The 26,034-nt window shown below is 41.1% G+C and overlaps 1 protein-coding gene across 2 annotated transcripts in view; it reads left to right on the plus strand.

Moving 5' to 3' along the window:
• AOPEP (aminopeptidase O (putative)) overlaps nucleotides 1-26,034 on the plus strand; it is a 237,014-nt gene that overhangs the window by 93,106 nt on the left and 117,874 nt on the right. For both annotated transcript variants that reach the window (XM_056848223.1, XM_056848222.1), the window contains exon 9: nucleotides 6,856-6,899. In XM_056848223.1, coding sequence (XP_056704201.1) covers nucleotides 6,856-6,899 — 44 coding nt within the window. The remainder of the gene's footprint in view (nucleotides 1-6,855; nucleotides 6,900-26,034) is intronic.

The following is a 26,034-nucleotide window of genomic DNA, read 5'->3' on the forward strand; positions in this document are numbered from 1 at the left end:
GTGCACAAACACCTGGTTTCTTTAAATGAAACAAAATCCTCTGGGCCAGATGAATTGCACCCAAGGGTACTCAAAGAACTTGCAGATGTAATTTCTGAACCTCTGTCCATTATTTTTGAAAAGTCTTGGCAAACAGGTGAGGTACCAGAAGATTGGAGGCGGGCAAATGTTGTCCCCATCTTCAAGAAGGGGAAAAAGGAGGATCCGGGTAACTACCGACCCATCAGCTTGACGTCTATACCAGGAAAACAAATCATCAAACAGTCCGTCCTTGAGCATTTAGAAAGGATGGAACTGATCACTAAGAGCCAGCACGGATTTCTCAAGAATAAGTCATGTCAGACTAATCTTATCTCCTTTTTTGAGATCTTGCTGGATCAGGGGAATTCTGTAGATAAATCTAGTTTATCTAGATTTCAGTAAGGCTTTTGATAAGGTTCCACATAGTGTTCTAGTTGACAAATTGGGAAAATGTGGTTTAGGTCCTATTATTGTTAGATGGATCTGCAACTGATTGACAGATCGTACCCAAAGAGTGCTGGTTAATGGTTCCTCGTCCACTTGGAGAGAAGTGACTAGTGGAGTTCCTCGGGGATCTGTGCTGGGCCCTGTGTTGTTCAACATCTTTATAAATGATTTGGATGAAGGAATAGAGGGGATGCTTATTAAATTTGCAGATGATACTAAATTGGGAGGGGTAGCAAATACGGTAGAAGACAGAGCCAAATGCAGGATGATCTTTTTTTTATTATTATTAATATTTTGAGGGGTACAAAAAGGAAAAAAGGGAAAAGGTAAATCATTCAATATATAAAAACAACATTACAATTTCCATTAGAAAATAAGCTCAGTCGTATACAACCAAAATATCAGTCAAGTACCATACTGTTTATCTAAATAGAAAATAATTATGAAAGTAAAAATATCATTCATTTGTCTAACTATTATCCTTTTAAGAATAGTATTGCCTGTTCTATATTTTAGACTAGTCAGTACTTCATCCATTCACTTAACTAGAAATCATATAAGTATAAAATGACTCCCACTTTTCGTCAAATTGTTCTATAGATTCATTAAGCTTTGGATTTAAAGCAAAAGTCATTTTAGCCATACTGGCGTACTCTAAAAAGTTTTTCTTTCCATTCTTCAATTTCGGGAATGTGTGTTTGTTTCCAAGTTCTTGCCAGAACCGTTCTGGCTGCTGTTGTGGCATACTTAAAAACATCATGAAATTTCAAAGGCAAGTTTGGTGGCACCATACTAAGTAAGTAATATTTGGGATCTCGTGTTATCTTCGTTTTTAATATCATCTGAAGTTCTCGGTGAATCTGTTTCCAGAACAATTGTAATTTGGGACATGTCCACCAAACATGGAAGTAAGAACCGTCTGTATCTTGACATTTCCAACATATGACTTTTTTTCCCGGAGATGTCATATGAGAAAGCATATTTGGAGTCAAATACCATCTATAAAATGTTTTGTACCAGTTTTCTTTGACTTCTTGGCACACAGTATACTTTAATTCAGAGGTACAAAGTTTTTCCCAAGATTCCATATTGATCATTTCGCCAAAGTTTTGCATCCATTTAATCATATTCGTTTTCACCTGTTATTCTTCTGTGTCATATTTCAGGAGAAGTTTGTAGATTTTTCCTAATAGATGGGAATCATTCTTAGATATTATCGATTCAAACTCTGTCAGTTCTCGAAATTGCCGGGGATATGAACAGTCTTTCTGTAAATTAGATCTCAATTGAAGATAAGTTAGCCAGTTTAATTTTTGAAATTTATTTTGGAGTTCAGTTAAACTTTTAATTTCACCTGTTGGCTCTATCATATCGTTATAGGTAAAATGAACAGCTGGTTTCAATTTAACGTTGTCATGATATGCTTCCGTCGGGGACATTATGGATGGTGGAGTTGGACTTATTCTTTTTTTGTACTTTTTCCATACTTTTAATATCGCCATCTTAATATCGCAATCTTCTGGTGCTTTATCCTTTTGGGTTGTTGCTGTAGAGTCCCACAGAGTTTTATGAAATCCTTGTCCAAGATCTGCTCGTTCTAAAATGACATGTCTATTTTTTGGATGTTTTATCCATTCTGCTATCCAGGTTAAGCAGGCTGCATGATAATATAATTTAAGATTGGGTAAAGCCAAGCCTCCTCTTTTTTTTTCGTCTTGTAAAACTTTAAATCTGATTCTCGGCTTTTTCGCAGCCCATACAAACCGATTAATTTGTTTTTGCCAGTTTTCTATTATTCTATCTGGTATGTTAATCGGAAGAAATTGAAATAAAAAGATGCAGGATGATCTTGACAGGCTGGAGAAATGGGCTAGAACTAATAAAACGCACTTCAACAAAGACAAATGTAAAGTTTTGCATTTAGGTAGGAAAAATCAAATGCATAATTATAGGATGGGGGAGACTTTTTTGAGCAGTAGTGTGTGTGAAAAGGATCTTGGGGTCTTAATAGACCAAACACTGTGATGTTGTAAATAAAAAGGCAAATGCAGTCTTGGGCTGCATCAACAGAAGTATAGTGTCCCGATCACGCGAAGTGATGGTATCGCTTTGCTCTGGTTAGACCTCAACTAGAGTACTGTGTTCAGTTCTGGGCACCACAATTTTAGAAAGATGTAGACAAGCTGGAACGTGTCCAGAGAAGGGCAACAAAGATGGTGAGGGGTCTGGAGACCAAGTCCTATGAGGAAAGGTTGGAGGAGCTGGGTATGTTAAGCCTGAAGAGGAGAAGACTGAGAGGGGATATGATAACCATGTTCAAGTACTTGAAAGGCTGTCATATAGAGGAGGGTGCCGAGTTGTTTTCTGTTGCTCAGGAAGGTCGGACCAGAACCAACGGGTTGAAATTAAATCAAAAGAGTTTCCGTCTAGACATTAGGAAGAATTTTCTAACAGTTAGAGCGGTTCCTCAGTGGAACAGGCTTCCTCAGAAGGTGGTAAGCTCTCCTTCCCTGGAGGTTTTTAAGAAGAGGTTAGATGGCTTCTGTCAGCAATGCTGATTCTGTGACCTTAGGCAGATGATGAGAGGGAGGGCATCTTGGCCATCTTCTGGTCACTAGAGGTGTGGAGCGGGGAGGTAGTTATGAATTTCCTGCATTGTGCAGGGGGTTGGACTTGATGGCTCTGGTGGTCCCTTCCAACTCTATGATTCTATGTGATCGAGGGGTTGGAACACCTTTTCTATGAGGAAAAGCTGAAGAGTCTGGGACTCAGTTTAGAAAAATGACAACTAAGGGGGTATGATAGAGGTTTTTCTAATTATGGACGGGGTAGAAAGAGCGGACAGAGAACTTTTTCTCCCTCTCCCAAATGCTAGAACTTGAGGGCATCCAATGAAGATGATGGGCAGTAGAATCAAGGCAGACAAAAGGAAATTGACTGATTATTCAGACGTGGAATTCACTGCCAGAGGATGCAGTGATGGCCACAGGCATAGACAGTTTTAAAAGTGGATTGGACAGATTCATTGGTGACTACTAGCCATGATGACTAAAAGGAACCTCCACATTTAGAGGCAGTAAACTTGTGAATCCCAGTGCCAGGAGGAAACATCAGAGGAAGGCCTTGCCCCTTTGTTGGCCCTCCAGATTAACTGGTTGGCCACAGTGTGAGACAGGATGCTGGACTAGATGGACCATTGGTCTGCTACAGAAGGGCTGCTCTTATGACACCCCACCCCCCGGAGCTGAATAGGGACATCGGATTCTTATCATTACAAATGCTAATTTTCTGCATTTCCCACCTCTTTGCTTTGTACCTACACTTGCTGATCACAACTGGCCCTTCTTTGTAATACCCCTCCCACTTTCTGTCCTGGATATAAGGGCTGATAAATTTTCATTCCCATTTATATCTGACAAAGTGGGCTTTGACTCATAAAAGCTTATACCCGAGGAAATTTTGTTGGTCCTTAAAGTGATACTAGACTTGAATTTTGTTCTACTACTACCAACTAACATGGCTACCCACCTAATATTATCACAAATTTCTAGACCAGAAGGTGCCCTATGTGTTTCTTTTGAAAGCTGTTTTGTCTGAGGCACATCCTGGCAGATTGTTAGAACTCTTCTTTCTAATTCAATCTGTATTGAGGTTTACATACTCACTGTGTCATGACATGAACTGGAAGCCACTGAAGCCAGTTAAAAGTTTTTGTCTCGACCATCTCAAGTAAGAATCTGTTACTGGAAAATACAATTTAGCCAAATCCAGTTTTTGCTTGCTGTAGATATGTGGCATTACATTTGAATATTCTTGTGCCAATTTATGATATGAGATTTTTTCTGGTGCACACTTACAGTTAATTATTATTGGGGGGAAATTCCTAGAACTTAATGTAGGTTTAATTTGATTATTTGACCTATGTATGTAATAGTCACACACCTAAACAAACTTTACTGCAAATGCAGGTTTTTATGTATTTCCTCACGTAAGGATCCTTAAGTGACTATAAGATGTAGAATAAATAAAAAATATTAACAGGTTTTAAAACTGAGTATTCTTCCACATTGTAAAAAATAATGGGATGGATTCCCAGCATTAAAAAGTATGAAGAAGAGAGTATAACATCTAAAGTTTAAACGATCGCTTGCATTCTGAATACTAGCCTTGTTTCCAGTGGCATTTGTAGTATTTTTTCTAGATCTGAGCCACAGGTGCAAGGAAATGACTTCACATGTGAAACATTAATCAGTTGGCTTCCCCCCTCCTTCATTTTGACTGCATGCTTGGTATGTTTTTAATAGTAGTTTTTGTTTATTTTAGTTGAAGTAGCAAGAAAGTCTGGAGTCTTAGGGTAGGATTTTTTTTAATCCATTCTGGTTTCTGTGAGAGAATTCATTGAATAACACCTTTTGATTAAATTTGTGTAATGAATGTAGTGTTGGTAACTATAAATAAATAGAAATGAGTAAAAGTCACTGATCCACTAGTGCAGTTAAAGTTTTTTTGTTTTGTTATATAAAGCGAATATTTAGAATTAAATTGCTTGCAGACTTTAATTTTAGCTTTATGACATCTGCTTGAACAAGTAAAAAGCTAAAAAATGTTTAAATATATCTAATTATGGTGTTTGGGAATATGCTAAGTATTTTCCAATGGTGACATTTAATGAATGTGTTAAAATGGATAACTAAATAAGAAAACGATACAATATATTATACGTATTTGTTCAATAGACGTATGGTAAGTGAAGGTCTAACTCCATTCTTCCTGGACTAGCAGGATTGATAGACATTTTTCAGGGACTCAGACATTTTTTGATGCAGTAAAGTTTGCTCAGCTGGGTATTACTTTTTCCACTTTATGATGACACTTTGGGATTTTTTTTATTTAGGTCAGTTTTGATTCCAGTGTTCAGGTTCTCCATGAGACTTCTAATAGAAGGCATAGTGTAGTGGTATATTTTGATTATGGAGAAATCAACCAAAAGTATTGAATTCAGTTTTATCCAGCTTTCAAATAGAAAAAGTAGCAGCTTTATGTCATTAGGAATGATCGTATCTGATTCACAGAGAAAATACTGGTGTTACGGATTGTATCCTAATGTGAAGTCACTCCCTTTTAAATTCAGTAATCAAAATTACAATGCAATTCAAAAATCTACTTATACTAGCAAGGAATTGTGTTGGGGCAGAGAGAGAGATGGGCTGTGACTTGACGGCACTTTCTACCACCACCAGTTTAAATCACCCCATCCTAGGTTCTGAAAATTCTTCAAGACTGAAGAGGCCAAATCCCTCATTTGCCTTATTTTAATTTCTTGAAATAATTTTATAATTTGGTACACAATAAGTATGTTGGTCCTTTTGTGATTGGGCTGAAATGTGGCTTTTTAGCTTTCAAACTTCATTGTGGCTAATGGTCAATATTTGACAAATATATACAATAGTGGTATAGTGAGAGCCAGCATGGTGTAGTGGTTAAAGTGTCAGACTAGGATCTGGAAAACTCAGGTTCAAATCCCCACTCTGCCTTGGAAATTTACTGGGTGACCATGGGCCAGTCACACACTCTCAGCTTTGACCCTGACAATTATTTTGGATGGGAGACCTCCAAGGAATACCAGGGGTGTGACATGGAGGCAGGCAATGGCAAACCACCTCTGAATGTCTCTTGCCTCGAAAACACTATGAGGTCGCCATAAGTCAGCTGTGACTTGATGGCAAAAAATATATAGTGGTATAAGAAGAATAAACTTGTTCTGCTAGCAGAAAATTGAGAAGTGGTGGTTTTTGCCAGTTCCATCTCTTTACTGCAGCCCTTCATGCTAAGGTATATTTTTATTATGAGGGGTCCTTTGACCTTCAGCAAAAAGGTTTTTGGGGTGTACAGAGGGCTGCTGTGGAAAGGGGAATGCAGGGAAGGTCTTCTTGCTTCTGCTTATGCAACTATAGGATCCAATGCCATTGAACTCCTTAAAGGAGCATTTGGATACAAACCTAATTAAAAAAAATTAAAATATTAATGTACTCATGTTTTCCATGAATGTATTATATGTGACATGATTATTGCATTTAATCTTGTAACTCCCATAGTAGTTATTGTTTGTGTCTTGATATGGTTATTCGTCTTTCTGAAGTTTAGGATAAGAGGTTATACAGGTATAGCAAATAGCAGTTTGTTTTATATCTGGGAAAGGGTGGCTGGTGGCTAGGATTCTATTTTATTTTTGTCATATCTATGTTTGTAACTTCACTGTTTGTAAGTCGAGGAATTTCTCCAGCATGTTTACTTGGTTACTTTCTATGAAAAGCTGAATAAACAAACAGTTATAATATATTGTCAACGTTTTTTTTTTTTAAGTTGAATTGTGTTTTTCTTTTCCAGGACTTCCTTCACTTGTTACTGAAGGACATCCCACAGTTAACACGGTAGGTGAGAGTCAAGTTGAACAAGAGTATAGGATGAGTAATATATTAAAAAATTATTTTTCACTGAATAATATCTGTACAGATTTTTTAAATCTAGTATTTAAGATGTTAAAATGTATATGGAATTCTTGTATATAACTTGCACAGATACAAAATAAAAAAGGTAAAGGTCCCCTGTGCAAGCACCGGGTCATTCCTGACCCATGGGGTGACGTCACATCCCAACGTTTCCAAGGCAGACTTTGTTTACGGGGTGGTTTGCCAGTGCCTTCCCCAGTCATCTTCCCTTTACCCCCAGCAAGCTGGGTACTCATTTCACCGACCTCGGAAGGATGGAAGGCTGAGTCGACCTTGAGCCAGCTACCTGAAACCAACTTCCGTTGGGATGGAACTCAGGTCATGAGCAGAGCTTGGACTGCAGTACTGCAGCTTACCACTCTGCACCATGGGGCTCTTCTCCGTGATACAGATACAAAATACCACCACATAAAAAGAATAGGGTACAATAGTAATAAGCAGCACCTTTCATTTGCAAAACTTTTCCTTATTCATACCAACACAGGTGATGTTTTGTCATTTGGTTTTGTATTCTGCTGTATTATTCTCCTTACACACTGCCTTGGAGCCACTGGATAAACAATAGAAAATCCATTAAATACATAATATACTAAGTTAATGCAGTTAAAACTTGCAAGTATTGCCTTCTAAATAACATTAGTGCAATCAAAGTGTTCAGCCGATATAATCTATTTTACCTTACAAATGCCGTTTATTGTAGATAATAAACTAAATCTATTATCTACAATAATTAAAATAAATTAATTTTTCTCATATCACAATATTGGAGAATGGAATAAAAAGCCTGTTATATGCTTGGTAATAATACAAAAATTGAATAATATTTACTTTCTCACTATGTATATGTTAAAAGCAACACAGAAGTTCCTTAAGTTGTTATTGTGTGTTAATGTTTCTCATTGCCCTTTGATGGATAATAGAAACGTCAGATTTTGGATTCTGGCTTTTGGTGGCTGAGCTCCAGGAAGCTTCTCTCAGCTAGGCTAAAGGGGCTGTGGTTACCTGAGGAATGTTTGCCTTTTTTGTGTGTGAATAGCGGACGCCCAAGTGACTTAACTCAAACTACTTTTTTCTATTCTTTCAGTTTCATAAATCCTTTGTTATGCAGCATTAGAGACCACTGATCTGTGCACTTAAGAGCACATGGAACTAGTTGGATGGATCTTTGGATCCTATTTAATATCTGCTATTTGAAAAAAAAATCTTGGAATTTCTGTACTCTAGTTAAGGCATACACAAGACATGCATGCTAGATCCTGCCTCACAAGGATTTCATCTAAATCTGTCTGTCTATCTTCTACTGGGATGCTTGATTCCGTGTCATGGAAGGCAACAGTGTTAAGTCTTTGCTTTTTTGAATAAAGGTTTTATTTGTTTTGCTAGTGTTAATTAAGATTTTTCGATCAACTTTACTCTCTATTTGTTAGGTTTTTATGCGTTAAGATTTGAACAAGGCCAGTTTTGGTCCAAATATCTGCCAATAATATTTTAATTTTCAGAAAGAACATTGTAAAGGCTCTGTATTTTAGCTGCCCCTTTAGAAAGTATGGACAAGTTTTTAGTTTTAGGACAATTTACTTTATGGCCAGGTATATGGTATACTGCCAGAATTATGTATGGTAAGAAGATAAAATGTGCTGCCCATTATAACAGACTGCCATGTTGTACAAAGCATGCTTTCATCCACTTGGATGCTTATGGCAACCATATTTTCCCATTACTGCACAAATTCAGTATTGAAAAAATACAGTTGCATCGTAACAAGGAAGGAAATTGTGTTGCACTTCTAAAATGAAGCATATCTCAAATTGGTTTATAGTGACCAAGGACTGTAATTAGATTATAATTACTGGAGTTTAGAGCCCCATCTTAAGTCCGAGCCTGAAAAGGCTTAGCATGGTGACTAAACCCTACACGGTTGTATCTCGGAGATATGGTAGCATAGACTAATGATACACTAGTGCATACAGAGATACACTGATGGTAAGCCCTTCCAGAACCATGCTAGCGTAACTTACTCTGCCGTGGAGCTGGCCAGCGTCAGGGTAGTGACATGAGTGGAATGGGATGTTTTTATATTCCAAAGACCTTCCAGACCTGGATGTGATGTTGATGCTGGTGCAGTGTTATGCCTCTGAAAACCCTGACATAGCTCTGGTAAATCCCATAGAGGTCCATGCAAGAGAATAAAAAGCTGCTCCTTCAACCCACTCCCAAGCATTGGCACAGTTTAGAATGACAGCTAAGCAGCTATCACATCCCTTCATAGCAGGGAGTTTAAAACCTGGGAGATGTAAAAGCAGTTTGTGATGACATGGGGATCTGTTAATCAAAGAAAAAAGTTTTTAAAATCCTCTGGTCTAGTTCATATTCTTTGCATTAAAAAAAGCAGTTTTTGAAATCCCTGCCAGAACGTTTACGTAGTTATTTCAAATACAGAAGGTAGGAAATATAGTTTTCTTGAAAAACACAAAATCAGTTTCCCACTTTCTTTCTTGTTTGACAGGCATTTTATGATAATTTTGAAACTCTTTCATAGTAGATTGTGAACCTTTTTGTTGATTGCATCAGTTGAACATTATTGTGATCAGCAGAAGTGACCTTTAATTTGGTCCAAATGAGGGAAATGTGGAGCCCGTTTAATATTATTACCATAAAATTGCCTGTTTGAAAGCAACTTGTCATGGGTCAGCCTGCTGGGGCTTCCTCAGATGATGAAGACCTTGAAGCTGAAGGCTATGAAAGAGAGGAGCAGCAGCAGGCTGAACAGCCACGGGCAGAGGAGCCTTGGGCAGACTGGTCCTCCCCATGTCTACAACCACCAGCACAAGAGATTCAGCTGTGTCAGAGGTCCAGCCACTGGCAGTGCCACCAGAGCGCCCCCTAGAGCCACTGGACCAGAGGCGCAGGAGACTTGGCACAGCTACATGAGCGAAGAAGGAGTGCTAGACTGTAGGCCCAGCGAGGAGCAATTCCTGCTGACAATGATAAGATTAATGAGCTTCACCAGGCATGGAAGACTGAGACGGGATAACAAGCAACGGCTGGTCCCCCCAGGCCTACTTAAGCCATCAAGTAGGCTTGGCTGTTGTGCAAGCAACTCGTCACCAACCTCCCTGTGTATCGGCCTTGTCTCCTGGCTGTACTTTGGACTCCTGGTATCCTGACTTCTAGGACTGACCCTGACTCATGCCTTGAACTGCCCTTGTCTTCATGGGTATCTTGGACTCTGCCTGAACCTTGAATGACCTTGGACTGCTTCCAAGACTATGCTTCAAACCTTCAGCCCTCGCTCTCTGCCTGTAGCACGACAGTTTGCTTGTACCCCACACACATGCAGCTTCCAGATGGAGACAGATGAGGTTACAGCCAGCCTGGCATTAAAGGAACAAGTTATTCAGTTGGTAAAAGCCCTGACTCAGCTTCTACAGCAGCAACAGCTCCACCTGTGCCTCTATTGCCTGGGAAGTGCCCAATGAGTCTGCCCAAAAAGTGTGGAGGGAATGTGGAGGAGTTTCCTTTTTCAATGCCAGTTGTACATTGAGCTATGAGCCTAGGATTTCCCTGATGATACAACAAAATTATATTTTATTTTAAGTCTCTTAAAGGGGCAGGCAGTGAAATGGGCCTCATCCCAAGTCAGCTGGGGCCATGCTACTCGGGGTATGTGGCAAAACCTGGTGGCCCCGATGCTCCTGGAGCAGGACAGTTTTTGGTCCCTGTGAAGCTATTCCTGCCAGGTGGTCACTGTGTCAAGGCCAATGCCATGGCGGACTCAGGAGCTTTGCATTGCTTCATAGACAGTACCTTTGTCACCTTGTACCAGATTCAATTGCAGCCCAAGGATGCTCCCTCCCTGATGGAGGCTATTGATGGTCGTCTTCTGTTGTCAGGCCCAATGACCCATGAGACGCAGGCGCTTATCCTCTAGGTGCAGCACCACCTAGAATTGATCCACTTTGATGTGGTCCACATACCCTGGTTTCCTGTTGTGCTGGGCATGTCCTGGTTGGCCCTTCATGACCTAGTCATTCGGTGGACATGCCAAGAGCTTTGGTTCCGGGTGCCCTGTCCCCATCAGGTTTTGCCAGCAGTCCTTGGGGCAGCGCCTCACCCACAATCATCCCTCCTGCCAGCCCCATATGCTGACTTCACCAATGTGTTTGAGGAGAAGGGGGCCAGCCGACTACCTCCCACGTCAGCCGTATGATTGTGCCATAGACCTGATCCCTGGGGCCCCATTGCCAGCAGGGTGCCTGTACTCCCTATCAGAATCCGAGCAGGCTGCACTTCGGGACTCCTTTGACAAGAACCTGCACCGGGGGTTCATCCAGTCATCTAACTCACCCACCTCAGCCTCTCTCCTCTTTGTGAAGAAAAAGTGTGGGAAACTGTGGCTGTGCAACTATTATAGAGCCCTGAACAAGATAATAGTAAGGGACCGGTATTAGCTGCCTCTGATCCCTGAACTCCTGGAACGGGTGCGTGGGGCCACCAGGTACACCAAGCTGGAACTGTGGGGGAGGGTGGCTTATAACTTGGTGCTTATCCAGAGCGGGGATGAATGGAAAACTGTGCTCAGCATGAGGTATGGCCAATAAGAGTACCTGGTCATGCTACTAAATTATGCAATGTGCTGGCAGTATTCCAGAGGTTCATGAATGACATCTTTCAGGACCTCCTGGATCAATTCGTCATCATCTACCTGGATGACATCCTCATCTTCATCTGTGATCCTGCCACACACCCAGAACAGGTACATACTGTACTGCACTGCTTCAGACAGCACGGGTTCTACGTCAAGTTGGAAAAATGCATGTTTGACCTGACCTCCATGGAATTCCTGGGCCATATCATATCACCACAAGGCATCCAGATGGACTCCAGAAAAGCGGACACAGTTCTTGCCTGGCAGGCCCCGCAGTACAGGAAAGATGTGCAGCATTTTCTGGGCTTTGCAAACTATTATTGGCGATTAATCCCTGGTTTTGCATCCATAGCCATGCCCCAGACCAGACTGCTGGGCCATTTTGGTGATCAGGTATACTGTTACCAAAATGGTTTTTAAAAAATGACCATTACCAAAATGGTTTAAAAAATCTAGCCAATGGAAAGAGCCTCTGTGGATAAACAATCGCAAACTACAGGCCAAGTATTATTAGGACATATATTACTGATTGTCTTTAGATTATAACATGATTATTTTTCAAGGCATAACATCTCCTATATTAATGCTTGATAACGACCCTCAACTGGCTGAACATTATTAGGTTGTCATAAGTTATAGCCTTTAACATACCACATGAAGTCCAAATTATCCACAGTCAAATGACTTATTTCCATAATACAGGAAGGGGATTTTGACCTAGTAGGCATTTCTGAAACTTGGTGGGATGTCACTCATGATTGGAATATTAAGATTGAGGGGTACAACTTGTTTAAATGGGATAAACAGATAAGGAAGGGGGGAGGAGTAGCACTGTATGTCAAAGATGTGTACACTTGTGAAGAAGTATATGAATCTGAGCATGGTAGTGCAGTTGAGACTCTATGGGTAAACATAAAAGGAATAAGAAATAATCGTGATATTCTGGTGGGGGTCTGCTATCGACCGCCAAACCAGGCAGAGGACTTGGATGGGACGCTCCTAGACCAGATCACAAAGTTCTCAAAGAGAAGGGACATGGTGGTCATGGTAGATTTTAATTGCCCGGATATCTGTTGGAAGTCCATCGCTGCTAAAAACGCAAGATCCAATAAATTCCTGACTTGTCTTGCTGACAACTTCCTATTCCAGAAGGTGGACAGGGAAACAAGGGGGTCTGCTATCTTAGACTTGATTCTCACCAACAGGGAAGAACTGGTCGATGAGTTTAAAGTAGTAGGCACCCTGGGTAGTAGTGACCACGTACTCTTGGAATTTACAATCTTGGGAAAAGGAAAACCTGTACATAGTCAGACATATAGGTTGGACTTTAAAAGAGCAAATTTTAACAAACTTAACCTTATGCTAGGTAGAATCCCATGGTCGGAAATACTTAAGGAGAAGGGAGTTCAAGAATGGTGGGCGTTTCTTAAAAATGAAATACTGAAGGCACAATCCCAAACTATTCCTATGAGAAAGAAAAATGGAAGGAGCCTAAAGAGGCCAGGGTGGCTCCATAAACAGCTTTTTAAAGAGTTGAGAAATAAAAAAGACTCATTTAGGAAGTGGAAGGAGGGCCTTATAACCAAAGAGGAATATAAGCAAATAACTAGTGCTTGTAGGGAGAGTGTTAGGAAAGCTAAAGCTCAGTATGAACTTAGGCTAGCGAGAGATGATAAACGCAACAAAAAAGGGTTCTTTTCCTATGTACACAGTAGGAGTAAGAACAAGGACAAGAGAAGCCCATTGTGTGGACCGGAAAATGAAATTGTAACAGGAGATGAAGAGAGGGCAGAACTCCTCAAATCCTACTTTTCCTCAGTCTTTTCTCGTGAGGGAAGGGGTGCTCAACATGGCATAAACAGAACATGTGATGAGGAAAGGGATTTGCAGCCTAGAATTGGCATTGGGGTAGTGCACAAACACCTGGTTTCTTTAAATGAAACAAAATCCTCTGGGCCAGATGAATTGTACCCAAGGGTACTCAAAGAACTTGCAGATGTAATTTCTGAACCTCTGTCCATTATTTTTGAAAAGTCTTGGCAAACAGGTGAGGTACCAGAAGATTGGAGGCGGGCAAATGTTGTCCCCATCTTCAAGAAGGGGAAAAAAGAGGATCCAGGTAACTACCGACCCATCAGCTTGACGTCTATACCAGGAAAAGTGTTCGAACAAATCATCAAACAGTCCGTCCTTGAGCATTTAGAAAGGATGGATCTGATCACTAAGAGCCAGCACGGATTTCTCAAGAATAAGTCATGTCAGACTAATCTTATCTCCTTTTTTGAGATCTTGCTGGATCAGGGGAATGCTGTAGATAAATCTAGTTTATCTAGATTTCAGTAAGGCTTTTGATAAGGTTCCACATAGTATTGTAGTTGACAAATTGGGAAAATGTGGTTTAGGTCCTATTATTGTTAGATGGATCTGCAACTGGTTGACAGATCGTACCCAAAGAGTGCTAGTTAATGGTTCCTCGTCCACTTGGAGAGAAGTGACTAGTGGAGTTCCTCGGGGATCTGTGCTGGGCCCTGTGTTGTTCAACATCTTTATAAATGATTTGAATGAAGGAATAGAGGGGATGCTTATTAAATTTGCAGATGATACTAAATTGGGAGGGGTAGCAAATACGGTAGAAGACAGAGCCAAGATGCAGAATGATCTTGACAGGCTGGAGAAATGGGCTAGAACTAATAAAATGCACTTCAACAAAGACAAATGTAAAGTTTTGCATTTAGGTATGAAAAATCAAATGCATAATTATAGGATGGGGAGACTTGTCTGAGCAGTAGTGTGTGTGAAAAGGATCTTGGGGTCTTAGTAGACCAAACACTGCATATGAGTCAGCAGTGTGATGCGGTAGCTAAAAAGGCAAATGCAGTCTTGGGCTGCATCAACAGACGTATAGTGTCCCGATCACGCGAAGTGATGGTATCGCTTTACTCTGCTTTGGTTAGACCTCAACTAGAGTACTGTGTTCAGTTTTGGGCACCACAATTTTAAAAAGATGTAGACAAGCTGGAACATGTCCAGAGGAGGGAAACAAAGATGGTGAGGGGTCTGGAGACCAAGTCCTGTGAGGAAAGGTTGAAGGAGCTGGGTATGTTTAGCCTGAAGAGGAGAAGACTGAGAGAAGATATGATAACCATGTTCAAGTACTTGAGGGGCTGTCATATTGAGGATGGTGCCGAGCTGTTTTCTGTTGCCCAAGAAGGTCGGACCAGAACCAATGGGTTGAAATTAAATCAAAAGAGTTTCCGTCTAGACATTAGGAAGAATTTTCTAACAGAGCGGTTCCTCAGTGGAACAGGCTTCCTCGGGAGTTGGTAAGCTCTCCTTCCCTGGAAGTTTTTAAGAAGACGTTAGATGGCTTCTGTCAGCAATGCTGATTCTGTGACCTTAGGCAGATGATGAGAGGGAGGGCATCTTGGCCATCTTCTGGTCACTAGGGGTGTGGAGGGGGGAGGTAGGTGTGAATTTCCTGCATTGTGCAGGGGGTTGGACTTGATGGCCCTGGTGGTCCCTTCCAACTCTATGATTCTATGACTTTGTAGATGGGATTAGGACTGTCAAATACTGCTAGCCACTGATTCAGAGTTAGATCAATACTAGAAAATGCTGATTTTTGGAGTCTTTTACCTTTGACACATTGAAAATCTCCAGTTTTAATTTTGCTCTACATGAAATTGAGAATTTGGTTTCCAAATTTAGTGTATAAGAAGAAAAGGGTTTGGATTCCTATAAGAGATGGGACAAAGAGAAACAAAAATTTTGTCGTGACAGAGGGAGTGCAGCAACTGGAAGCCTAAAGGGTATGCATGAAAGGACACACTGGTGACAGGAGGCAAGTAGAGATGTTGCTCCACGTTCAGATTAAGTGATAGCCTTTGATGGTTGTATTTTGTGAAGTAATGGGGGAGTCTCAGAAAGGCACCTGGGTTCAGCCATGACATTGGAGAGTCTCAGGGACAAGGAAGGGTGTTGCTGGATCTCTTCAAAAACTGAAGCCCTTGGATTTAAGGTTGTGTACTCCCTCTTACAAACTTTCCAATTTTTTCACTTCTCCCTCTAATAAGGTGTGCCCTCTTGTTGGTGTGTGAATTCTCAGGTGCTTAGTGTACATTCTTTATATTTTCATTTTTATTTTATTTTATATATAGAATAACGTTATTTGTGTGTGTTTACAATCACGTTCTCTCACTTTCCTCGTCATTTTAGTATGGAATATCATTACTGAGGTCCATCCTGGTATACACAGACTACAAGATCCTGCATTATTCCTTTCAGGAACCCTGTAATAAGCTGATTTTCCCGTGTCTGGGTCCAGTTGGGTAACAACTCCCAGAAAAGTGTTAGGATTGTACTGCAAAGCTGTAGTCACCATAATATAAATCCCCTTTTTGTATTTGCTGATTAATAGTAGCTGGTGGTGGAACACTCCAATCTGAGGGATATCTGCATTTTTAACCTCTGGTTGGTTGGTTAATTATTTAGAACATTTATATGCTGCCTGCTGCTTCCCAACTCAGACATGATTTAGACCTGCTGTTTCATGTGTAGTATTTTTCCTACATGAAGACAAAGACATGAATATTCATTTAACCTTGGTTCTTCAACTTGTATACTCATGGCAAAATAAACACTAATGTTCTTCAAGCTTGTCAGCTGCACAGGTTTTTCTCTTCCTATACTGAGATTATCAGTTATTTCTTTCTCCTTAAAGAGGAAAAATTATGTTATTTCAAGCTTTACTATTTCTGTATTATTACAGCTTTTCTGAACAGCCGAGCTTCAGTGAAATGAGTAATGTGTTCATTTTGGGTACAAATTCTGGAGTGGTCTAATATCTGCTTTGGATAAAGATGATATACAAGTCTAGGGTGCATCAAAGCATCAGTTTTTGAATTGTTATTATTCTGTATTGATTTTAAATTTGGTCACCATATTAACATTATTACAACATTTCTGAAAAGCAGAAAACAAGTTCTGAAATTGTCTGATATATCTGCTCCGGGTAAAGATGGCAACATAATTTACATAGCATTTAAAAATCAAAGTCTTTTCAGCTTGTGCATCAATAAATGCTGCCTCTGAAATGTTGGAGGAAGTAAAAAAAACCCATCTGGCAATCTTTTAAAGTTTTACTGGCAGCACATGTTAAATTTTTGAAAACATAGTATGTATTTTTTTTTCTTTAAGGCTGGCTGTGGGTGTGGGAGGTCTTTTGCAAAATGCCATCTGGATCCTTCTACTAAGTGTACCACTGTGTCCTCCCTTTCCTTTTCCTTTCCTTTCCTTTCCCCATATACTTAGCAAAAATCAGCCATTATATTCAGTGCCCACTGATACCAACTGCTAGCTTTCCCATGAGTCCCTCAGCACCCACCTCCTTGTCACCATGTGCTGCCCACCACCACCACCAATCTATACACCTTCTGTGGAAGGGATGAGCACCTGCAGTGGTTTCCAGGATCTGTTGGGTAGAGGGGAGAGGCCAGGAGAATTGCTGCTGATTCTACCACCTACCACTCACCTACTTGGGAAGGCAACTGAGCAGCTGGCAACAGCAAGAAGCAGCAGCTGTGTCCACTTGGACAGTGGACAGTGAGGTGAAACCGTCACTTAGGAAACAAGAGTATGTCTGCCACTGGTAGAGGCAAAGAACAGTGCCTGTCCTCTTCCCCCGTGAATGAGGAGGAGAAGCTACTGGTAGAAACCTGTGAGGCCAGTCCTCAGGCTGCCTAAAGGGAGACACAGGGCAAGGGATGAGGCAACTGGTTAGGGATCAGTAGCAAATGTTGGGCTTTTCCACATGGTTTTTTTCCCTGTTGGTTCTGGCCCTGTACTGCTTTGGTTTATTCCCTGATTTCTGCATGCATTTTTGTGCTTTTAATTTTCACGTTGATTCTTTTGTTTCCCCCCTAGAGTCCCCCCCCCCCCAGCTTTTTTTAGGCCACTTTTACCCTGATGTTTTTTTCTAGAAGCCGATTTTGAGTCAGTTTTTTCCTAGTGCATAATATTTCTTTCAGTTTTCTTTGTCCCACCCACCTCCAGCCCACTTTTCAATAATTGGACTGTCATCATTGTTAAACCACTCCCTCTCCCCACAGATCAGTGATTTCCATTTTTAAAGCCCCTAAAATAGCAATATAATGCTCCAGTGTTGCAATGATAGTTTACGTAGGTTCTCTGAATTCCCAACTTTCATTTTTTTGAAAATGTGTCTAGCTTTTTCCCTCACAGAGACATAAGGGGAAAGGCATATCTTCTCAAGGAAAGGAGCTAGAGACTTACTTTAAAAAAATCAAACTGGGAGTTCAGAGAACCAGCTTGAACTATCACTGTAACACTGCAGCATTATATTGCTATTTTAGGCCCATTTTTAAAATAATGGGGTGTGTGCTCTGACACCACTAATAACTACGCTGGTGACAGTATCCTCCCTTGAAAATCCCCATTATTTAAGCCATGTGCAGAAGAAAATAAACTGACTCCACAACTGTGAAAATGCACAGGGAGGCAAACATGCGGAAGAACCCTGCCCAAACCAATCCGAATGCTTGTGGTTCAAATTAGGGGTGTGCAAAATTTTGGGGGGGGGGGTAAAATTTGGATTCGGGTCTAATGAACCGGATTTTTTTTTTTATATAATCCCAGATGGTCCCAAACCTTCCTAATAGGATTATCTGGATTCCTGAAAAAAAATGGGTCTATTAGACCCGAATGCAAATTTTACTGCCCCTTCCCATTTCCCCTTCCCTCCACTTACCTTTACTCCAGGTATGCAGCGGCGGTGGTGGTGGGCGCAAGAGCTACCTCCGAGCTCCAAATGGCGGTGGCTGCCTGGGCGGAGCTGCCAGCCAAGCTGGGCTGAGCTGAGTCTGGCTCGCAGCTCTGCATTGGCTGCTGCTGCCTACGTATTCCATGTAGAGCCTGGAGGCAGTGGCAACTGCCTGGGCGGAGCTACAATCTGGGCTTTGCCGAGCCGAGCCTGGCTTGCAACTTGGCACAGGCCACCACCTCCAGGCTCCATGTGGGGCTTGGAGGTGGCTGACTGTGCAGACCTGCCATTCAGACTCAGCCAAGCTGAGCCCGGCTCACAGCTCTGTGCAGGCCACCACCGCCTCCACATAGAGCCTGGAGGTGGTGGCGACTGCCTGGGTAGAACTAGGAGCTGGGCTGGGGTGAGCCAAGCCTAGATTGCAGCTCTGTGTTGGCTGCCACCGCCTGCAGGCTTTACATGGTGCCTGGAGGTAGCAGCAGCTGCTGGAGCAGAGCTGCCATCCGGGCTTGGCCAAGCGGAGCCTGGCTTGTAACTCGGCACAGGCCGCCGTCTATAGACTACATGTGGGGCTTGGAGGTGGTGGACTGCACTAAGCTGTGCAGGCCAACACCGCCTCCACATACAGCCCGGAGGTGGTGTCGGCTGCCTGGGGAGAGCTATGAGAGCTATGCATAACCCTAGATCAAATTTCAAGAAAAACCAGAAGCAATTACAATGTGCGGAAAAGGTCTCAGAGAATCTGCTGAAACTATCAACACTGTGGTGCTATATCAATATTTATGGGCCCCTTTTTAAAAAAAAGTAAGGGGTTCTCTGACACCACCAATAATGACATCGATTACAACAGCACCCTATTGAAAATACTCATTATATAAGCCACATTGGAAGAACATAACCTGACTCCTCAACTATAAAAATACATAGGGGGCAGACGTGCAGAAGAACCCTGCCCAAACCAATTCCAGTGCTTGTGGATTGACTCCCAAGAAAATCAGGAGTAACTCCAATGTTTAGAAAAGGTCGTTCTCAGGGCATTGAGCCCTCAGCAGCTGGCAAAGTATATACATTACTAATTCTGGCCCAGTTTATCTTCTACTGAAGGTAAATGTGTAGCATGTGGATATTACAAGAGAAAACTCCTGTGTGAAGGGGATAATACTGGGAAATGTTTCACAAATTAATTGAGGGCAGGTGATGATTCCATAATTTTTTTTTACAAATACATATTTATATGTGTGCACTGGTTAGTCTGATCTTGTTTTAGGACAGCTGTTTATTAATTGATTCTTTGAGATGTTGGGTATCGAGCGGCTTGATTTCTTAAATGTTTGATCACAAAAGTATGCCGACGGTTCTTTGTGTGTGTGTAAAGTGCCATCAAGTCACAGCCATGCATAATTTTAAACTTCTTTCATGTTCCCTTAGTTTTTTTTCCAAAACCAAAAAGCCCTAGCTTGTTTAGTCTTTCCTCATAGGAAAGGTGCTCCAACCCTTTAGCATCTTGCTTATCCTGTTCTTCACTTTTTCCAGCTCTGCAATACCAGAGTTGTGTGCAGTATTTCAAATGAGGCCATACCGTAAATCTATAAATGGACATTACACTATTGCCATTTTATTTTCAATCCCTTTCCTAATAATCCCCAGCATGTAGTTTGCGTTTTTCACTGTTGCTGCTGCTCGCTAAATCCACACTTTCGTGGAACTTTCCACTAAAAAGCCAAGCTATGTCTTCCTCTTAGTCTCTTCCACTTCAGACCTCATCACCATGTACTTAAAGTTAGAGGGTTTTTTGCTTCAACGTGCATTACCTTATACTTGTCTACACTGAATTTCATTTGCTATGTTCACTCACTCACCTTGTGGAGCTCTCCACCTTGGTTTTTGGCATCCCATTGCACTGCTCATGCTTATTAACCTTCATTACCTTAACTTTCTTTCATTACCTTCATGAAGGTTTGTATAGTATACCAGTATTGCATTCAGGGTCTTCTAAACTGGAATATGACAGCTGTGGTTATTAACAAGTTAAAGTGCTAGTTAATGTTGAACATGGTTATAAATGTTGGATCGAGTAATCCATCAGCAGATCATGGTAGTGTGTGCAGATGTTCATCACCTCCCCCTTCCTCCAGGAGTTGCTTCTGAACTCCATAAACGTGATTCCTGAGGCTATGGGAGCCACACAGGTGGGGGGGGGTGCAGTATGATGGGGTTAAATTGACCTTTTCCTTACATCAACAGAGCTGCCCTTGTGGAAAATTGATGAAGTGAGTGATTTTGTCCCTTCTCCCTCTCATTGCAGCTTCCAAACCTTCTTGGCAGTTTGTTTACTAGAGTACCATGACCCTAGGATTAGGAAGGGACTGCTGGGCGAAGGGAGTATAGTGAAAATCTGTCTCCTTCTGCCAACAGATTGCTAGATCTAACTCAATATTTTTTCCAGCTCAGAAAGAATTGTGATGATCCAGTGCATATGCATTTCATGGAAACACTTCATGTGCGCATGTGTAAAGTGCTGTCAAGTCACAGCTGACTTATGGCAACCCAGTTGGGTTTTCAAGGCAAGCGACTAACAGAGGTGGTTTGCCATTGCCTTCCTTCACATAGCAACCCTGGTATTCCTTGGTGGTCTCTTGGCCAAGTACAAGCCAAGACCAACCCTGTTTAGCTTCTGAGATCTAATGAGATCAGGCTAGCTTGGGCCATCCTGGTCAGGGCAAACACTTCATACAGCCAACAATTCTTTAATAATGATCTGTGGAAGTCCACAGAGACATTGCATGCATCCATATGTTCTTGAATGTTGTGCTATCATTGCAGTATAGCAATCATTTCAAAATTGATTGTCATGTTCACATAGGAGAACCCAGTTGTGAATTATTGCTATTGTCCATGATACTGCAATATCCAGTGATGTGTGGATGCAGCCACTGATTTTTTAAATTGCCCCAACCACAGCATCAATGTGTTCACACCATCCCTTCATCTATAAATAAATTATATTAAGCCACAAATAAATGTTTTGCATCTGGCATAGGCTGCCGTCTTCATTGTGGAAAGAGATTTTTTAAGATGAAGCCAGTAGTATTCTGCTTCAGTATGGTGCCAGAGTGTTTCAGCTGCAGTTAATTCACCTTACTAAATACTATTAATCCATCCCGGCCTTAGATGTTTTGGACCATTAAGTTCTTTGTTTGTGCCTGTGTATTTTATTTAGTAATATGTATTTATAGAACTTTATCCCAAATGTCAAAGGAACTAATTCCTGTTCTCCCCTATTGCCTTCAAATTATTGGTTGAAAATGTTGACAAACAGTGAACGTGAAACATAAATTAATGTTTGCTAACATGTCTAATCTATTCCATATTCCTAGCCCCTGTTCAAGATGAAAAAGCATGCCATGATATTCTAATATCTATATAATTTTCCTAGGCCTTTTTCAAGATGAAAAGCATGCCATGATATTCTAATAGCTATATAATTTTTCTGCTGACAGTAGGACCTAGATTGGCACTAGTCTATTTGCATTTATTTACCCAACAACTTAAAATGAACTGCTAATTGGTCAGCCAATATCCAAAAATGTTAAGTTTTTAGTGTTTAGACTGTGGTGGTGTCAGTCCTTCAAACTGTGTAGTTAGTGGCATGGAACAATTCTATAAGATCCTCACATTTTTTGTTTGATTCAGAAAGAAGTCACAGCCAGCATGCTTGGGCATCTGGTTTGGAATATAATATGCACAATGAACAATGGTCTTCTGGGTCACGTTATCGTAGGCTGTTACCACACCAGGTATTCCCAGCGATGTATCAAGAGTTTGGAAATGTTATAAAAAACATTGCTTTAAAAGGGTTTTTGGATGCCACAGCTAAAAAATGGTTAGAAGACGTCTTCACAGCTAAAGGGGCCAAACAAAGTGCGAACAGTATTTTTTATAACAGTTTCAAACTCTTAATACTTCGGTGGGAATACATAGAAAGTGTGAACAGTATTTTTTATAACATTTCCAAACTCTTGATACATTGCTGGGAATACCTAAGTGTGCTAACAGCCATTGTCTTCCACTGTTCATTTAAGCCTGTGCCTTAAACTGCAAACATTAAAACAGATTGTCAACATTATTAACATAATACTGCTCTGATGACGTCGCTCTGGAAGGGATAAACTAATATCTACATGCTGTTTATAGCATGCACTTTTAGTCTTGTACTCACTTTAAGGAGTACAGCTCAGCCTCCTTGTTTACAGTCATAACTTTATAAGGAACAATCCAATTTGGACTTACCATGCATCAAATTACAGGAAATGAGTTGGCTTTCAGATATGTAATATGCTTGAAATAACTGAGTGGTATGATTAGAAAGGTTCTGCAGTCTAGAGCCATATTTTTTGTTATTGTTGTTGCTCAAGCCCTTAAAGCAATTCAGCTGGCAAAAGTAAACTCCATTTCTGTGACATGTTTGGAAGCACAGAAGCTTCCCTTTATTTTGATGTACAGTATTTTCAATTTGATTCATTAATTTCAGAGCCAGAACAATTTCCCCAAAGTAGTCTAACTCACATCAAACAATGATATGGGCCTTCAAAATAGCCTTCAGGGACATCTTTGAGGGGGCATCCACCCATATGCTCTTTGTGCAATTGATCTCATTGCCTGCTTTTAATGTGAACTAATGAGTAAAAACTGACATTGTGGCTGGCTTACTATGCCATGTCATAGTCCAAGGAATCCTAGCAATTACACTTTTGTAATGGTTGTTAAAAGTGTTAGCCTTCTTCACAGGACTGTAATTCCAAGGGTTCCATACAACCACAGCAACTACAGATTGGTTTTTTGCTTGTTTGTTTGTGGTGTAAATACAACCTTTATTACATTTCCTCTCCTTAAGGAATTATGGCCCTGCACCTTTTAAATTCTGATGCTACAATCTAGTTCATTTTTAATGTTGGAAATACATTTCCTGTGAGTGAGGTTAAAGCTGTATGTGACATGATCCATGTCTTTCCTAATATTTTTAAAATTCCAAAGTCGAATACTGTAATGAGGAAGGGGTGTCAGGAGAGTGTCAGGAAAGCCAATTTCATATAGTGGTTAGACAGGACTGAGGAGGACTGGATTTAGATCCCCACTTAGCCACAAAGTTAACTTGGCCGGTCGGACTCTCTAGTTCCAACTACCTCATAGGGCTGTTGTAAGAATAAATAGAGGAGGAGGAAGCATGTATGTTGTCATGTGCTCTTTGGAGGAAGAGCAGGATAATCATGTGATTGATGGGCAGATTAATAACCCAGGTGGGAGGAAACACAGGCACCTGTTTGTATATTTCTGTATGTATGGGAAAAGTAGTTTGGGGGAGAAAATCACTGGGGAGAAGGGCATGTGGAAAAGAGTTTCGTCCCTCAATACTTTGCTACCTCCCACTTTGAACTGAAAGATCCCAAACAAACAAGAACGATCTGAATCATGTATATTTTAATTTGCCCCCAAATTACTAGGGGTCCCTCGTGTTGGTGAACAATTACTGTCTTTGTAGTTAATGATTATCTTTTGTCCAAAACTATTGCCTTTCATACCAATTGCTGTGGAAGAAAGATAGCATTCAGTGGGAATATCTCCTGAGGATGTGGCCTGGCTTTTATAAAAGGCACAAAAGATGTTTTAATGCCAGAGCCTTGTAAAGAAACACATTCTGTACTTAAAATCTTTATCTCAAACTGTGTTCCTCCTATTGCATAGAGCTAATGGAGAATCTAAGTGTCTGGGAAAGTGCTGAGTTTGTAAACAAATGGTACAGCGCAGCTCTTTTGACGTTCCAGGAAATGCTTTTTACTTTTAGCTTGCCTTATCTAAATATTTATGAAGAGGCAAGGTATTTTATGTGCTGTAAAGTCTTTAGAGAAGAGATACAGAATTCAATTGCCTTCACAACTGTGTTCAGAACTTTCCCCCTTTGACTTGATCCAAATTCTCTCTCATACGTATTTCCACGCACTTACACTTTTGAACAGGGCTTCTTCATACATTAATTTTTTTTAGAGGTATCCACCTAAGATAGTGTTCAGTCCATACATTAAAATGTAAAGTGTGAATGCAACGAACTGTGTTTGAGAACATGGATCATATGTACATTTGAAGGAAGAGAGCTGGGGTTGGCTGCAACTTTTCACTGATGGCATTATGTCCAGGGGCTAGTGGAGTAGAAATTAATGTGTCATAAATGCAAACATCTGTTGCTGATCTCTGTTCATCCAGCCTCTTTTCCCCAGCTGCAGGAGGCATGGATTTGGGAACCCTAGCAGCAGGAAGGGAATGCAGGGGGGAGTAATGGAATAAGCAACCCGCCCCTAACCATTGCATCTCTTCCAAAATGTATCCTCCTCTACGTCTTTTTGAGATGTTCAACATAGAGCCAAGTTCCTAGACCTGATTCTGCCCCCAAATTTCTGTTTGAGCCCCAATATCTCTTTCTTGTTTTCCTCATTGCAGTCGATTCTCTTAGCCCCTCTGAAGTCAATGATCCTGCACTGAGCAGGGGGTTAGTTGGACTAGATGGCCTGTATGGCCCCTTCCAGCTCTGTGATTCTATGGTCCTATTCTGGATTTCAGTAAAGCTTTTGACAGGGCTCCCCATGATGTTCTGATGGGTAAACTTGAGCACTGCAGACTAGGATAGTTAGGTGGATAGGGAACTGGTTGGAGAACTGCATCTAAAGAGTGGTTGTCAATGCCATTTCATCTAATTGGAGGGAGATGTCCAGTGTGGTGCCACAGGGCTCGGTTCTGGGCCCAGTATTTTTCAATATTTTTATAAATTATTTGGATGAGGGGTTGGAGGGACTACTCATTAAATTTTCAGATAACACCAAATTGGGAGGAGTAATGAACACCTGGAAGATAGAGATAGAATCCAACGAGATATGAACACACTGGAAAAGTGGGTGGATATGATACGAGATGTAATTCAACTAGGATAGGTGCAGACTTCTACATCTGGATAACAAAAAATGAGAGGCATGCATACTGGTTGGGGATACACTTCTGGGTAACACTGTGTGTGAACAAGATCTTGGGATATGGGTGGACTGTAAGTGGAATATGAGCAATCAGTGTAATGCAGCAGCAAAAAAAGGCTAATGCAGTTTTGGGGTGTATCAACAAGGGCATAACATCCAAATCGTGAGATGTCATAGCCCACTGTACATGGCATTGGTCAGGCTGCACCTGAAGTACTGTGTGCAGTTCTGGAGGCCTCACTTCAAAAAGGATGTGGACAGAATGGAGTGAGTGCAGAGGAGAGCAATGAGGATGATCAAGGGCCCGGAGACAAAGCCCTATGAGAAAAAGCTGGGGAAATTGGGAATGTTTAGTCTGGAAAAGAGGAGGCTGAGGGGGAAACATGATTGCTCTCTTTAAGTATTTGAAAGGCTGTCACTTAGTGGAGGGCAGTGGGCTGTTTATGTTGGCAGCAGAGGATAGGACTCGCAATAATGGGTATAAATTATGGGCAGAAAGTTACTGGCTGGACATTAGGAATTTTTTTTAATAGTGAGTAGTTCAGCAGTGGAATTGGCTGCCTAAGGAAGCAGTGGCTGGACAAACACTTGTCAGGGATGCTTGTGGCTGAT

This window comes from Euleptes europaea, chromosome 4, assembly GCF_029931775.1.
Source record: "Euleptes europaea isolate rEulEur1 chromosome 4, rEulEur1.hap1, whole genome shotgun sequence".
NCBI lineage: Eukaryota > Metazoa > Chordata > Lepidosauria > Squamata > Sphaerodactylidae > Euleptes > Euleptes europaea.